This window comes from Tenrec ecaudatus, chromosome 10 (genome assembly GCF_050624435.1).
Source record: "Tenrec ecaudatus isolate mTenEca1 chromosome 10, mTenEca1.hap1, whole genome shotgun sequence".
Taxonomy (NCBI): Eukaryota; Metazoa; Chordata; class Mammalia; order Afrosoricida; family Tenrecidae; genus Tenrec; species Tenrec ecaudatus.
Window position 1 is genome coordinate 133,143,404 of NC_134539.1, and position 14,675 is coordinate 133,158,078.

Genomic DNA, 14,675 nt, shown 5'->3' on the forward strand with positions numbered 1-14,675 from the left:
ATGTTTGGGGGGTGATGGATGGGCGCTGGGGCTGCCAAACTCTGGCCCGCTGAGCCCATTGGCCTGGGAGAGATCACATGCGCCCCCCACCCCAGCCCTACCCCCTTCCTAGGGGAGTGCTGGCCCAGGCGAGCTGGGCCGGGCCATGGATGTAAGTCTCAGCGCGGTGACATACTGCGGAAAGGTTGTAGGGCAAGAGGGTGTCTCCCCCAAACGGGCCGACCCTCTTGCGGCCTCCACGCATGGACTATAATAGGATGAACTCCTTCCTAGAGCATCCACTCTGTCACCGGGGACCCAGCACCTACAGCGCTCCCAACGCCCCTACCTCCTTCGCCCCTTGTTCGGCTCCAGCCCTAGACAACTACGCAGGAGAGACCCGCTATGCCGGGGCGCTGCCCAGCCCCGGGCTCCAACAAAACCCAGGTTACCCGGCGCAGCAGCCCCCTTCGGCCCTGGGGGTGCCCTTCCCCAGTCCTGCCCCCTCGGGGTACGCCCCGGCCGCCTGCAGCCCCGGCTATGGGCCTTCCCAGTACTACTCTCTGAGCCCACCGGAAGGCGATGGGGGCTACTTCCACCCCGCAGGCTACGGGGCCCAGCTAGGAGGCCTGTCCGACGGCTACGGCGCCGGGGGAGCCGGCCCGGGGTCCTACCCTCCGCCGCAGCCCGCTTACGGGCAGGAGCAGGGCGCCAGCTTTGCGCCGGCCTTTGCGGACCTGCTTTCGGACGGCAAGGAGCCGCCCGGCCCCGCCGAGCCCAGCACCCCCACCGCGCGGACCTTCGACTGGATGAAGGTCAAAAGGAATCCACCCAAGACAGGTAGGGCTCCAGGGTGGCCGTCCCTTGGGGGGGCCCAAAGCGGCTGCGCCGCCCCCGCCCGGGCCCCCCCCCTCGGAGTCCCTGGGTCAAGGCAGGGCAGGGCGCGCCGCTGCTGTCCCGGCCCGGCGGGGTGAGTGCCTGGCCACCCCCACGAGTCAGGCTACACAACACTCCCTGCCTCCCTGGGCCCTGGGCCCTAGGCTGGAGGGGCCCTGGGGGGCCGGGGTGGTAGTGGGGGTGGGGGTGGAGAGGGAGGTGGCTGGAGGCTTGGAGGTGGGGTGGGGTGGGAGTGTGGGTTGCCTGGTGATGGGAGAGCGTTTTCAAAGGTGGACTTGGACCTCGAGATGGATGGGGGTGAGGTGCGTGGCGGGCTCCGGCGGAGGGGTGAGGAAACTGACGTGGCCTGTCTCCCTCCCCCCACCCCGCCCCACCGCCCCGCCTCCAGCCAAGGCGTCCGAGGTGGGCCTGGGCGCGCCCGGTGGCCTCCGCACCAACTTCACCACGCGGCAGCTGACGGAGCTGGAGAAGGAGTTCCACTTCAACAAGTACCTGAGCCGGGCCCGGCGGGTGGAGATCGCCGCCACCCTGGAGCTCCACGAGACCCAGGTGAAGATTTGGTTCCAGAACCGGCGCATGAAGCAGAAGAAGCGAGAGCGGGAGGGAGGCCGGGCGCCCCCAGCACCCCCAGGCGGTTCCAAGGAGGGGGCCGGAGGAGACGCCTCGGACCAGTCTGCCTGCACCTCTCCGGAAGCCTCACCTAGCTCCGTCACCTCCTGAGTCCTACGGGGCTTTCTGGAACCCAAGTCCCCCAGTCCAGCCCTTTGGGATTGCCTCCACCCGGAGCCTCAGCGTTACCGACCAAGGCGGGGCCCAGCAACTTAGTGCTGTCCTGGGGTGGGGGTAAAAGTTTCCTTTGGTCAGGGCTGGGGCTGGGGGGAGTGATGGCTAAGGGACCCTCAGCACCAAAGGCAAGGGGGGACCCGACCCAGACTCAGTCAGATGTGGAGGGAAGGGCGTCTGCCTCTGACCTGGGGACCAGCCCTGGGCACCACATGAGTGTGGTGGGGGAAGGGAGTGGAGCCTGCATCCTCCTGGATTCTCCTTTCCTTTAGAACTTCCGTTTGTTCAGTTCAGTGCCTTTGGGCTCCTAGGACTTCACCCCAGGAACGCCTAGCCTACTAACCTCCCCTTAGGACTGAGGGAGACCTCTGGATTTTCTTCAGGGAAGGGAGGTAGTTGGGCCCCAGGTAGATAGATCATTATCAATGTCACCAGCCACCACCAAGTTACCTTTTGACAGACCAAAAAGTTCCCTAGCTAATCCCATTAACTCTTCCCCTTGGGACACATTGATATTGCACTAATGCCCCCTCCAGAGGTTGTTTTCTGAGACCCTCATCCTCCACAAGCCACCTCCTTGCCAAGTCACCAAAGTGCTTCGCACCTAGGAACTCTGGGGCCTCAGGAAGCCGTGCAAAGCCTACCCCAGAGAGCGAGCCAGGAAGGCACACGTGCCCCACTTGGTCCTCCCCTATTTATTGCTTCCTGGGAAGCCCAGGACACCCCTCCTGTCCGTCTCCAGCCCAAGAGACCCAGTGCCAGTGAGCACCTCTTGAACCCTGGAGGCAACCCAGGGGTCATCAAGGTCGACCAGGTGGCCTTTGTACCTCCAACTACCTCATTCGAATAAAAGCTGTTTTCCTCCCTCTTCCTGTCTGCATCTGCCCCTCCAAGGAGGGGTGGGGAGGCCTCCTTCTCCCTGAGAAGAAGAAAGAGTGTTGGTGGGTGGGGATGGAGAAAGAGAAAGACTTACCGGATTCTGCCTAAGCAAAACGGAGTACCAGGCATCCAGGCAGGGCCATGGTCAACCCACAGGGCACGGAGAAACCTGGGAAGGACATTGAGGAAGATAACAACGGGGAAGAGACAGTTCAGGGAGGGGCCTGAGAGGAACGGACGGAAAGGAAAGCAAGAAAGGTTTATGGGAAATGAATGGAAAGAAGATTGAGAAAGAGAGTGGGGGAAGGTGAAGAGACTCCATCCTCATCTACCTCCAGCTCTGGCCTAGAGTAAGAGTGGGTGCTTAGTATATATTTGTGAAGGAAAAGAGACCAGAAGCCAAACTAGGAGAGGGAGGCTGAGCAAAGCCTCTCTATCTTCCTGCTCAGAGAAAGTTGAAGGTCGGGCAGTTGACCAACTGAGGTGGTACACGCTGTCCCCTTATGCCCTCAACCTAGTGTCTTCCATTCAGTGACCCCAGGGGGGGGGTGTGGAGAGGCAAGTCACTGAGAGACTTCGCTGAAATCCTTCTACACCCCTTCATGGGGAGGACAAAGTGGGGTGAAGGTGCAGGAGAAGGGGAAGAGGCATCCAAATGAAGCTGTAGAAATGTGGAGAGCTTGGGGACAGGGGGTGAGAAGGTGGGGGATTGGGTGGGGGTAAAACTGGGATTCCACATTTTACCTACCTTTATACCTCCAGGTGTCTCTGGGCTTTCCAAACAAGCCAATGGGATGCTCTTTAGGGCTATTGTCTCAGGGCAAGTCCCACTGACAGGTCTTTGGTTGAAAGTTGCGGGTAGGGGCTGGGGATCAGGAAGTACTGGAGGTGGTCAACAAACTGCTATCACTCCCTTGCTTGGGGTGCAGCAGAGATGACCAGGGCCTCAGAGCCCCTGAGCCCCCCACTAATTGATCCCATCTACCTGGTTAAGCATAGTTTTACTTGTGAAAGCACGAGTTGACATATGAAACAGCTCACTACAAATTAGTATACATATTATACTTAATAATACAAATTATTAAGTCAACACAAGCAAGCCAGTGCTTAACTCGCTTGATACTCTGTCCCTGGCAGGGATTGTAAATTTGAAAAGAGGCTTTGATTCCCTAGGCCGGTGCCGTGAGGTTGGAAAAGAGACAGATGCCAACCATACCCAGAAGCAGAATTTTTAATGGGGTGAAATCGTTCACCACATAGTATTAAGCAGACACGAGAAAACACCGGTTTACTTGTGCTTACTAGGTAATGTGATACGCCCTGTTGATAACTTCACACTTCTAAGGAGCTCTCCTACCCAAGGACCAGGGCATTCTGAGGAGAGGCAACCTTCACTAAGAGAGGGGAGCACTTCTTACCCAATCATTACCCGCACCCCCCCAGCCCCCGCCTCTGGTTTTATTTAATTCTTGACCTTTCAAAGGAGAAGTAGAAAGGATTAGGAGTGTGTGCAAGAAACAAAGAGCATCTGCTTCCTACTAGAATCGGTGTCGTTATACAAGAAGAGAAGTAATAGTATCAATAATTGCACAGCCCAGCTGAAGAGGGACAGACAGAGGTTGCTGTCTTGCTCTCTGTCTTAAAAAAAAAATATCTGTTAACTGCTTTTCTGTATTTAATTGACATTACCACCAAGGTTGGTTCCCCAAAGGGACAAAAGCCACACAGCAAGTGTCTATGGAAACACAATCCTCCTTGCTTGGAGCACTTCGGTGCACTGTGGAGTCTCCCGGGTGAAGTGTTTGAGGATCCTCCAGCCTTTGGGCAAGGGGCAAAGAAAGCAGGGAGGAGGGAAGGAGCAGTGGTTAGCTTTGGACCACAATGATGGTGGAGCTAGGCCTTGACAGGTCCTGGGGGAGGGGTGATGGAAGGGCCAGGAGGACTGGCAGAAGCCTGGCCCATTTGATTTTTGGTCACGGCAGAAAGAACCATCAGATTGCCCGAGGGACAAGGTTGAGGGGTAAATCAATTGTCCGCTAACACAGGGGCGGGTTCCATATAATCCATGATGAATTAGGGCCTTCCTCTGCTTTCAGTGCAAAAATCTGAACCCTTGGCCACTTTGTGATCACCTACTTCAAATCTGAGGTTCCAAACAGGTCTACCGAGAAGGTATTACAGAAGAAATAAAAAAATCACTAGATGAAATCTAAATGAAAAAGGAAAGGATGGCCACATACACCACCTCCACCACCACCTCCACCACCCACCATCACCATCACCACCACCACCTCCATCACCACCACCACCTCCACCACCACCACCACCTCCACCACCACCACCACCACCTCCACCACCACCACCACCACCATCACCACCACCACAACCACCACCTCCACCACCACCACCACCACCACCACCATCTACACCACCTCCACCACCACCACCACCACCACCACCTCCACCACCACCACCACCACCACCTCCACCACCACCACCACCACCACCACCACCTCCACCACCACCACCACCTCCACCACCACCACCACCACCACCTCCACCACCACCACCTCCACCTCCACCTCCACCACCACCACCTCCACCTCCACCACCACCACCACCTCCACCACCACCACCACCACCTCCACCACCACCTCCACCACTACCACCACCTCCACCACCACCACCCACCACCTCCACCACCACCACCACCTCCACCACCACCACCACCACCACCTCCACCACCACCACCCACCACCTCCACCACCACCACCACCTCCACCATCACCACCCACCACCTCCACCACCACCACCTCCACCACCACCACCTCCATCACCGTCACCACCTCCACCACCACCACCACCACCATCTACACCACCTCCACCACCACCACCACCACCATCTACACCACCTCCACCACCACCACCACCACCTCCACCACCACCACCACCACCACCACCACCACCATCTACACCACCTCCACCACCACCACCACCACCACCACCACCACCACCACCTCCACCACCACCACCACCACCTCCACCACCACCACCACCACCTCCACCACCACCACCTCCACCACCACCACCACCTCCACCACCACCACCTCCACCACCACCACCACCTCCACCACCACCACCTCCACCACCACCACCACCACCACCCACCACCTCCACCACCACCACCACCTCCACCATCACCACCCACCACCTCCACCACCACCACCACCTCCACCATCACCACCCACCACCTCCACCACCACCACCTCCACCATCACCACCCACCACCTCCACCACCACCACCACCACCACCACCACCACCACCACCTCCACCACCACCATCTCCACCACCACCACCACCACCACCTCCACCACCACCACCTCCACCTCCACCACCACCTCCACCACCACCACCACCTACCACCTCCACCAACACTACCACCTCCACCATCACCATCACCACCACCACCTCCATCACCATCACCACCTCCACCACCACCTCCACCACCACCACCACCACCACCACCACCATCTACACCACCTCCACCACTACCACCACCACCACCACCACCATCTACACCACCTCCACCACCACCACCACCACCACCACCATCTACACCACCACCACCTTCACCACCATCTACACCACCACCTCCACCTCCTCCACCACCACCATCTCCACCACCACCACCTCCACCACCACCATCTCCACCACCACCTCCACCTCCTCCACCACCACCATCTCCACCACCACCACCTCCACCACCACCATCTCCACCACCACCACCCACCATCTCCACCACCACCACCACCACCCACCATCTCCTCCACCATCACCACCACCACTATCACCATCACCACTGTCCCCACCACCACCACCACCACCACCACCACCACCAAGTCTCATGCAATTGAACCAAATGGAAGGTCTTCGCTGTCAAACTTTCCAGAATAGATGCCAAGCTGTTTCGCTCATCGACCTTTCCCCCATGCCTTTGAAATAGCTCTTGCTATTTTTTTTCCATACAGACCTGAGTGGGGAAACGATGTTTGCTACAAAATCAGAAAGTACATATTTGGCAACATTTGAAGTCCTCTACTTTCACCTCTCCACTTACCAGATCTCAAAAAAGATATTAAGTTGAAAAATAAGAATCTTAAAAAAAAATCTTAAAATACATTAATTTTTTGGTCTTGACACTTCATGGGAGAGGCAAACCTGTGGGGCTGGTTGGAAGTTTGTCAAGGTTTCTGGGGGAGCCCCTCGGCCTCTCCTTGGGGGTGTCAGGACTCCATCACACCCAACTCTCAGGCACCATCTGTTTGTCAGCCCCCAGTGTGAACTTTTCCTCTTTCATTTGCCTTTTTCCTCAGCGTTTGTTCTCCCAACTGTGAGGCCCTTTGATCTCCTGGAGGAGAGAGAGAATGAAAGAGAGGCTTAAAAAACTCCTGACACTCTTTTCACTTTTGGTTCAGGTTTCTTTGTCATGAATCTTTCTTGTACCAACACCCCAGGGTTGGTGAGGACAGGGAGCTAGAGCAGGCGGGAACATGTAGAGCAGTGGTTCTCAACCTTCCTCATGCCAGGACCCTTTCGTACAGTTCCTCCTGTGGTGGTGGTGACCTCAACCCTAAAATTATTTCGTTGCAAGTTTATCACTGTCATTTTGGTCCTGTTATGAATCGTCATGTAAATATCTGCTATGCAGGATGCATTTTCATTGTTACAAATGGAACCTAATGAAAGCATATGATGAATCACAAAAACAATGTCATTCTATATTGTGAAATAGTTATTTCTAATGACAAATCAATGAAATGTTGTCTTGAAGCCTGGTGTAGCATGGGTAACAGTCTTCACGGCATCAGAAATATGTCTTTTCCGGTGACCTTAGGTGGCCCCTGTGTAAGGGTACAGGTTGAGAGCCGCTGATGGAGGCTGGTGGAATCTCTGGGCAGCTGAGAGATGCTAGCGATAAGCTAGGCGATGAGTGAAGGAGGTGGAGAAAATACAAGCTCCAGGGTTCTTGGCTTCAAAACTGAACTCTGAAAAACAAACAAACAAACAAAAAAACAAACTGAATGCTGCCTCTTCCTAGTCTCACAGTCAATGCCCACTTTCATTATCTGCAAAATGGGAGTGATAGAATAGTAGTACCTATTTCATAAGGTTGTGTGGGTTAAATGAATTAATACATTAAAAATACTTGGAGCACTTTCTAGTGTATACGTGTTATCTATAGTAATTCTCATTAATCCAGGAGACATGCCCCCTCCCTTCTCTGTAGTGCACAGTCTATCCAGGGCTCATTGTGACCATTTGAGTTACCCACACACTGACTTCTCACACTGAGCAGGAGAGACAGACTGGACTTCCTTTTCAGCAGCCTCAGGTGTACCTGACTTAGCCCCCTCCCGCCGACCCTTGATTCTGACTCAGCTGGTGCTTCCGAAGAGGCGCATGGCCCCAGTTTCTTATGCTCCACTCTTCCCTCCCCTTCCTCATGAGAAAAAGCTGGCCAAGAAGTCTTGAAGGCAGACGCCTCACATTTCTGATTTAGAGTGATTGAGAACAAGGGTTCTGGAGGACAACTTATCAGTGTGGTAAGTTTTCAACGTCGTTGCCTTCACTAACTGGATGAGTTTATGTCGGGCACCCAATTGTCCTGTGCCTTCATTTCTTGACATGTAAATTCTTTGTATGTTGGAGAACAAGGGAGATGATATAGGAGTTGTGCTTATAGCAACGCACAGGGCATTTTAAACTACTGTGTGGGTATTTCTTATTTCATATATTCATATATAAGATAGTTTTCTAGAGCTTTTTTTTGTGGTCTGGGCATGGTGGAAGCAGACATCCTCCTGCCCTGATCCTGCTGAATGACACTGGCATGCCCATGAGACTGACCTAGCTGGTATCATTCGTCATCAGGGGACTTAGTGCCGAGAAAAACAATAATTATGAAAGGAAGCGTTCAGGAGAGTCCCACAGACTACCAGCTTCTGGTGCAGTATCATAACGAGAGATTGGCAAGACACACATGTTACCACATACCTAGGAGGCACATTCTCACTGCAGTTCATGAGACTGATGACCCCTAGGGTTGTCTAATTATTCCGTCATCCCCACAAGGACTTCCCTGCGTGACTCAACAAGCACAGCCTTCCAGATGTGTCTGCTTCTGCTATTCTGCTGGCTTCTCTAAATGCTTTCCATCATTGCAGAGAGTTCTAGCCGGGACAAGAGTTAGAGAAGCAAACTCTTTAATGTCCGCTCCTGGGAGAGCAGGGAGATTCAGACAGCTGCCAAGTTCAGCTCAGAGCACTCACCTGCCCCTGACCCAATGACATTCTCTTCATTAGGGAAATAAATCGGATTCAATACTTCAAAAAATGAGTAATTTTATAGGAAGTCTAGCCATCTGAGTTTGTTCTACCAGTGACCTCTTGTGTATCTACAGGTTAGCGTTTACCTGGTCCTGCTTTGCCTATTTTTAATATACATTGAATTATCTCACAGTGGCTTGATTCATCCCTTCCCCTGAGGACAGAGGTTATAGGTAAGGAAGACTGTAAAATTTGGGGCTTGCTTAGCATCCTGTTGGACATATGCTACTGGCTTAGTTAGAACTAATTAGAATCATTCTTTCTCTCCCACACCCATCCCCTAGTCCATTTCCTTCCAGCTCTCAAGATCACTGGCCCGAGTCCAGAAAATTCCAAGCCCCATAGTGCTTTCAGTCTGGAGGGGCATTGAGGAGGGAGGGAGACCCACAAACATGTACCCTCTGCTCCATTGGGGCCCAGTGCTCCCTTCAGCTTACTCTAGCCTGACAGCTCCATTTCAACCCCCACCTTGAAGATGAGGCAGCTTAATATTTACTCAGCCAGAGATTTGCCCAGAAGCCTCCCCTCCGGAGCCTGCCCCTGCTGGTTCCGCTCAGCCCGCCCCTACCCCCTTCCCATCCAGGTTCATGGAGAGTTCAGCCCTGAAATGACTTGTCGTCCCCCACCCCCTAGCCCTGGCGGAGCCGCCTGTCCAGGGGATTGCTGAGGCCAGAAGGGCGGGGAGAGGACCCTTGTCCTCAGGGTCATGCCCTGGTCTCTCCACTTTTGCTGGACCGGCCTCTTGGGCCACCCAGAGGAGAGAAGACTCAGCAAATGATTTTCTTCAGTGGGAAGGAGTGAACAGAATAGGTTACATGGAATATTGGTGGTGGTGGTAGGGTTAAAATGATGATCCATGTGTCATGTGTTTGCAGACCATTAGTATTTTACCATGTTTTATGGTCGAGAAGCTTGATAAGCTGATAACAGTTTGGACCGTCTTTCCAAAGCCCTGAAAGGCAGTAGAGAAATAGCAATTGTTTCAGAACGTAAGCTCCTTGAAGGCAGGCATTGCTGTCTGTTTCTTCATTGCTCCAGTTCTCCAAGTCCAGACAATGTCTGGCACAGAATGGGGGCTTAGTAAATCATCTCTGTGGGATAAATGACTATCGAAGCAAATTTTTTTTCCTGCTTAAAACTCGGATGTCTCATATGTGGCATGCTGACCTACTGTCAACGTCAGATGTCTAATTAGTCTGATATTAGTATCATAATCAATGTGTTTATATCAATGAAATGAAAATAGGTGAGAGCTAGAAGGAAATTTGGGAAGCTTGTTTTTTTCCTCAGCTGTTCAAGGTGTTCATTTTAGGCCAATGACAGAGTTTACCTTGGAACGCTAATTCTAATTCTAATATAAAATTCTCCATCAGAGTATTATATGTGCGCTCAAGTTTCTTTAGCATGTGTAACCCCACACTCCAAAATGAATCAACTTGAGAAATTAAAAAAATCTGACAGCCATGGCAGACAAGCCTTTCTTCCTTTTAGCTCCCAACCGACTCCCTGCTGTCCTGTGGGTCCCAGCTCACAGCAGTCCTATAGGGCCTGTGCAGGTTCCTAAGACTATACATCTTTATGGGACCAGAAGGCTTCATTTTTCTCCCATAGAGTGGCTGGTACTTTCCAACGGGTATTCATAACAAACTCTAGGCAACCTTGAGAAGAACGGGAATTCCAGAATATTTCAGCGTGCTCTTGTGGAACCTGCGTAAGGATCAAGGGGCGGTTGTGCAAACAGGGGCTCATGCTGCCTGATTTAAGATCTGGAAAGACGTGCATCAGGGTTGTATTGCATTCCGTGTGTGTGCTGAGCAAATAATCAGGGAAGCTGGATTATGAAGAATAGGGATTGGAGGAAAGCTGAGTCACCATCTGAAGTATGCAAATGATAAACCCCTCCCTTGCTAAAAGTGAGGAGGGCTTGAAGTACTTACTGATGAACATCAAATCTTCTAACCTTCAGTATGCATTGTGAATCAATGTGAAGAAAACAGAAACCTGCACAATCGGACCATCATGACAAACAGAAAAGATGGAAGCGGTCAAGGATTTCGTCTTGCTCGGATCCCCAAGTCATGCTACTGGAAGCAGCAGTCCAGAGGTCAAAGGACACGTTTAATTGGTTAAATCTGTTGCACAAGATATCTTTGAAGCGTTGAAAAGCAAGGATGCTATTTTGAGGAGGAAGGTATGTCTGACTCAAGCCATGATCTGTTTTAATCACCTCGTGCGCCTGTGGAGGTTGAACATTGAACAAGGAAGACAGAAGAAGAATCCATGCATTTGGATGATGATGCTGGAGGACTGAAAGCCCCCTGGACCGATGAAAGAACACACAACTCTGTCTTGGAAAGCGGCATGACCACAATGCTCCTTAGAAGCAAGGATGGTGAGACTTTGTCTCGTGTGCTTTGGACAGGGAGTCAGGAGAGAACAGGCCCGTGGTAGAGGGGCATTGGAAAAGAGGAAGGTCCTTGACAAGATGGATGGACACCATGCCTGCCACAGCGGGTGCAAACATTCCAAGCGTGGGGCTGCGCAGGGCTGGGCAGTGCCTGACTCTGCTGTGGACCAGGTCGCTCTGAGTTCGAATCCACTCGATGGCATCCACACGTGTCCCTACCCACCTCTAAAAATCGGAAAGTCGCCACAATAACCTTGGTACCAAAGCTGCACTTAATCTCACCTCAAACCGTTGGTGCTGTCTTCTCTTTCTGGGGCCAATAAGGTGAATTCACACAGGGATCAGGAAGCGGACAGTGTAGGGAAGTATTACTTGCCATAATCACCGGAACTTCAGGAGAAGGATGGCAACCTGTTGGCAGTTTTGTGGAACCCTCAGGAAGAATGTCTACTCCGGTGTGGTCTGTCGTCACCAATGGAAATGGTTGGGAATTGAAATCTTCTTGCTTCTGTCTACTGCAGAGCTGCACACATGGATGCCAACCATGTAGACCAGCGGTTCTCAACCTTCCTCATGCCGCGACCCTTTCATACAGGTCCTCATGTGGTGGTGACCCCCCCAACCATAACATGATTTCCGTTGCTACTTCATCACTGTCATTTTGCTACTGTTATGAATATGAATTGGGCGACCCCTGTGAAAGGGTCATTTGACCCCCAAAGGGGTCGGGACCCAGAGGTTGAGAACTGCTGGTGTAGAACCAGGAATCTGCCTTAAGCTCAGTAAAGAGGAGGGAAGGTAAAGAAACTAGCAAGGAAAGGGAAGCGTTGCTTGCTCATCCTTTGCTTCTCTTGGAGTTAGATTTCGGGCCTGGGGTTCCCTAGAAGAGAGAAAAGTAAGCTTGGGCAGGGAATTCCTCAGCCGCTTGAAGGAAAGTCAACCGTTTCAGGGACTGGTGGAGCTAACAATTTTGGCCAGAACTCTCCGATGGACCTTTCAGTGCAGCTGAAGCCTCTCCCCAAGCTGTCACTCTCCAGAGTGAGGCAAAATCTGGGCAGCTCAAAGGCCATGTGAGGCTCACAGATGGTGGGAAGAGCTCTCCCAGGTTCTGCCCCAGCTTCTAACTTCCTGTTCCCTCTTCTATCACTGCCAGCTACTCTCTTGCCTCCCTCCTATTTATATTCAATCATTTCCTGTAACTCAAATTTTAATTATGACCCCCCCACCCCTCCCCACCTGGGATTGACAGCTCCCATCTTGGGAGCTGAAGCTGACTAGAAAGAGTCAGAGAGAAGCAAGAAGCCAACATCTTTCCTGGAGGGTGGGTGGAGGAGGATGGGACCAGTCCGGTATGCAGCATGGGGCAGCATGGGGTTTCTATTCAGCACATTCAAATTCATTGATTTGGGGCCTTTGGAAATGGAGAATTGCAAAGATGCCTTTGGGAGAGAGTCTGTGTGTTTGCCTGCTCCCACCTACAGCGAGAACATTCCAAAACCCATTGAAACCGCCACTTTGGCACATCTCCACAGACGCATTTGCAGACGGATCTGTAAACAAGTGTTGTTATTTGTGCTCCCGACCAGATAACAAACTGACCTAGTACACAACTTCGCAAGGACACAGCCAGAGTAAGAGGGCTTTGAAGATAAGTATTATTACCTGTATGGGAAGATTCTCTTCCCCTCCCACTCTTTGGACATTATATTTACATTTGATCTTAGCCAAAAGGCCAAGAAGCGATGGACATTATATCTTGACTGCTGTGTTATGTTGTGCAGAACAAAACTAGAAAGCTTAAGAAATTAAAATGGAAATGGCCCTTTGGCTAAACCCTTATTCAAATCTCTATCAAATTCCATGAGTGGGGTGGGGAGTGAGGTGAGGAATGAGTCAACCCTCCCTGTTGGATGGTATGTGACTGAATCCTCAGGGGGAAAGTTAAACAAATTAAAACAAAGCAAATCAAAATTAGTAATCCCAAACATAATTGGTCTTCTTCTTCCATCACAGAATGCCAGATGTCCAGAGAGCTGACTCTCACCCCTGGTTTTCATGTGTTTGGGACCCAGAGTTTAGTAGGATGGAAGCATATTCTTCTGACTTTACTTCAATCTCTGCCTTCAGTAGCAAAACGCGGTTTGTCTAATGAATGGCAAAGATACAAATAAAAGAGTCAAAGGAAAAATTGCATCCATGGTGACTAATTTTAATACTAACCTTGGGTTCTTTCACATTTTAATCCATCAAGCCAAACCAAACCTTCGGACAGGATTTAAACCAACCGACCAGAAGCCATCTTTGAGTGTCTTACAAAATTCTTAGCATTTTGAAAAACCCTATCTCACTAAGGTAAATCTGTTCCTCATCTCACCCCCCCTCCCTTTTAATTCCTCCTTTTGAATAAGAACAGCAGTTTATCTGCAACGGAGACGGATTTCCTTTGTTCTTTGGTCTCTTTGTTCTTTCGAAGTTAAAAGGATATGAGAGACTGGAAGAAAAATTGATGTGGATTTTGCTTTATTCCTCCTCTTCTTCTGTCCCTCTTGTGCACAAATTCCTAGATAAAAAGCAAGGTGTTCACCTGGAATTTAATTGAACAGGTCTGCTCAAGCTCTTGCTCAGTACGCGCTGTGATTTGGCCAGGCGCTGAGCTTGCTTCCAGTGTCAGTTTCTTCTGGGAGGAAACGCACAAGACCTGGCTCTTCCCTTCTCATAACTTTAAAGTGTAGATCTCAATTTCGGTTTTGGTGACAAGTGTAAATGTTGACTCAGTTGCTGAGACATAGCTTAGATTCTTGTCTCAGGTCACGTGGCCTGGATGGGGGCATTCTCTCCTTTCAACTCACTTGCCTGCAAGCCTCATAGGTGTTCCTGCAGACACAGACTCAGCACCCCCAGAACTTCTTGCCACGGCATTCTGACCCTCGGAGTCTCTGAGGCTCAAGGTGCACTCTCCAGCAGAGATGTGAAGCCTTTATTGGTAGTGGCTTGAAGATAGTGAAAAGCTCACAGATCCCTAATGGATCTAGAGTAAGTATTTATTTCTATACTAGTTATGCCTGGAAAGTAAGGTCTGACACACACACACACACACACACACACACACACACACACACACACTTGCAAGCTTAATGAAAGCTTTTGGTTTAAGGAAATGGAGGCAGGAGAGGGATGTGTATGTCACTACAAGGCTGCTCTCCGCAACAGGAGAGAAGTCTTTCATCCATGCTTTGGCAGATGTAGAGAGAAGTTCCTGACCCAAAATGAGATGTGAACTCATCTTTCAGATCAGCACTGTCTGTGGACACTGATGATCATCTAGCTCTCTCTTAACTCACCG

The 14,675-nt window shown here is 51.5% G+C and overlaps 1 protein-coding gene across 1 annotated transcript; it reads left to right on the plus strand.

Moving 5' to 3' along the window:
- The first annotated feature begins 242 nt into the window (after positions 1-242).
- Positions 243-1,696, plus strand: HOXB1 (homeobox B1). The gene is made up of 2 exons (XM_075559315.1): positions 243-819; positions 1,265-1,696. Exons 1-2 carry the CDS (start codon positions 243-245, stop codon positions 1,594-1,596), a joined length of 909 nt encoding a protein of 302 aa, XP_075415430.1. The 3' UTR covers positions 1,597-1,696.
- The last annotated feature ends 12,979 nt before the right edge of the window (positions 1,697-14,675 follow it).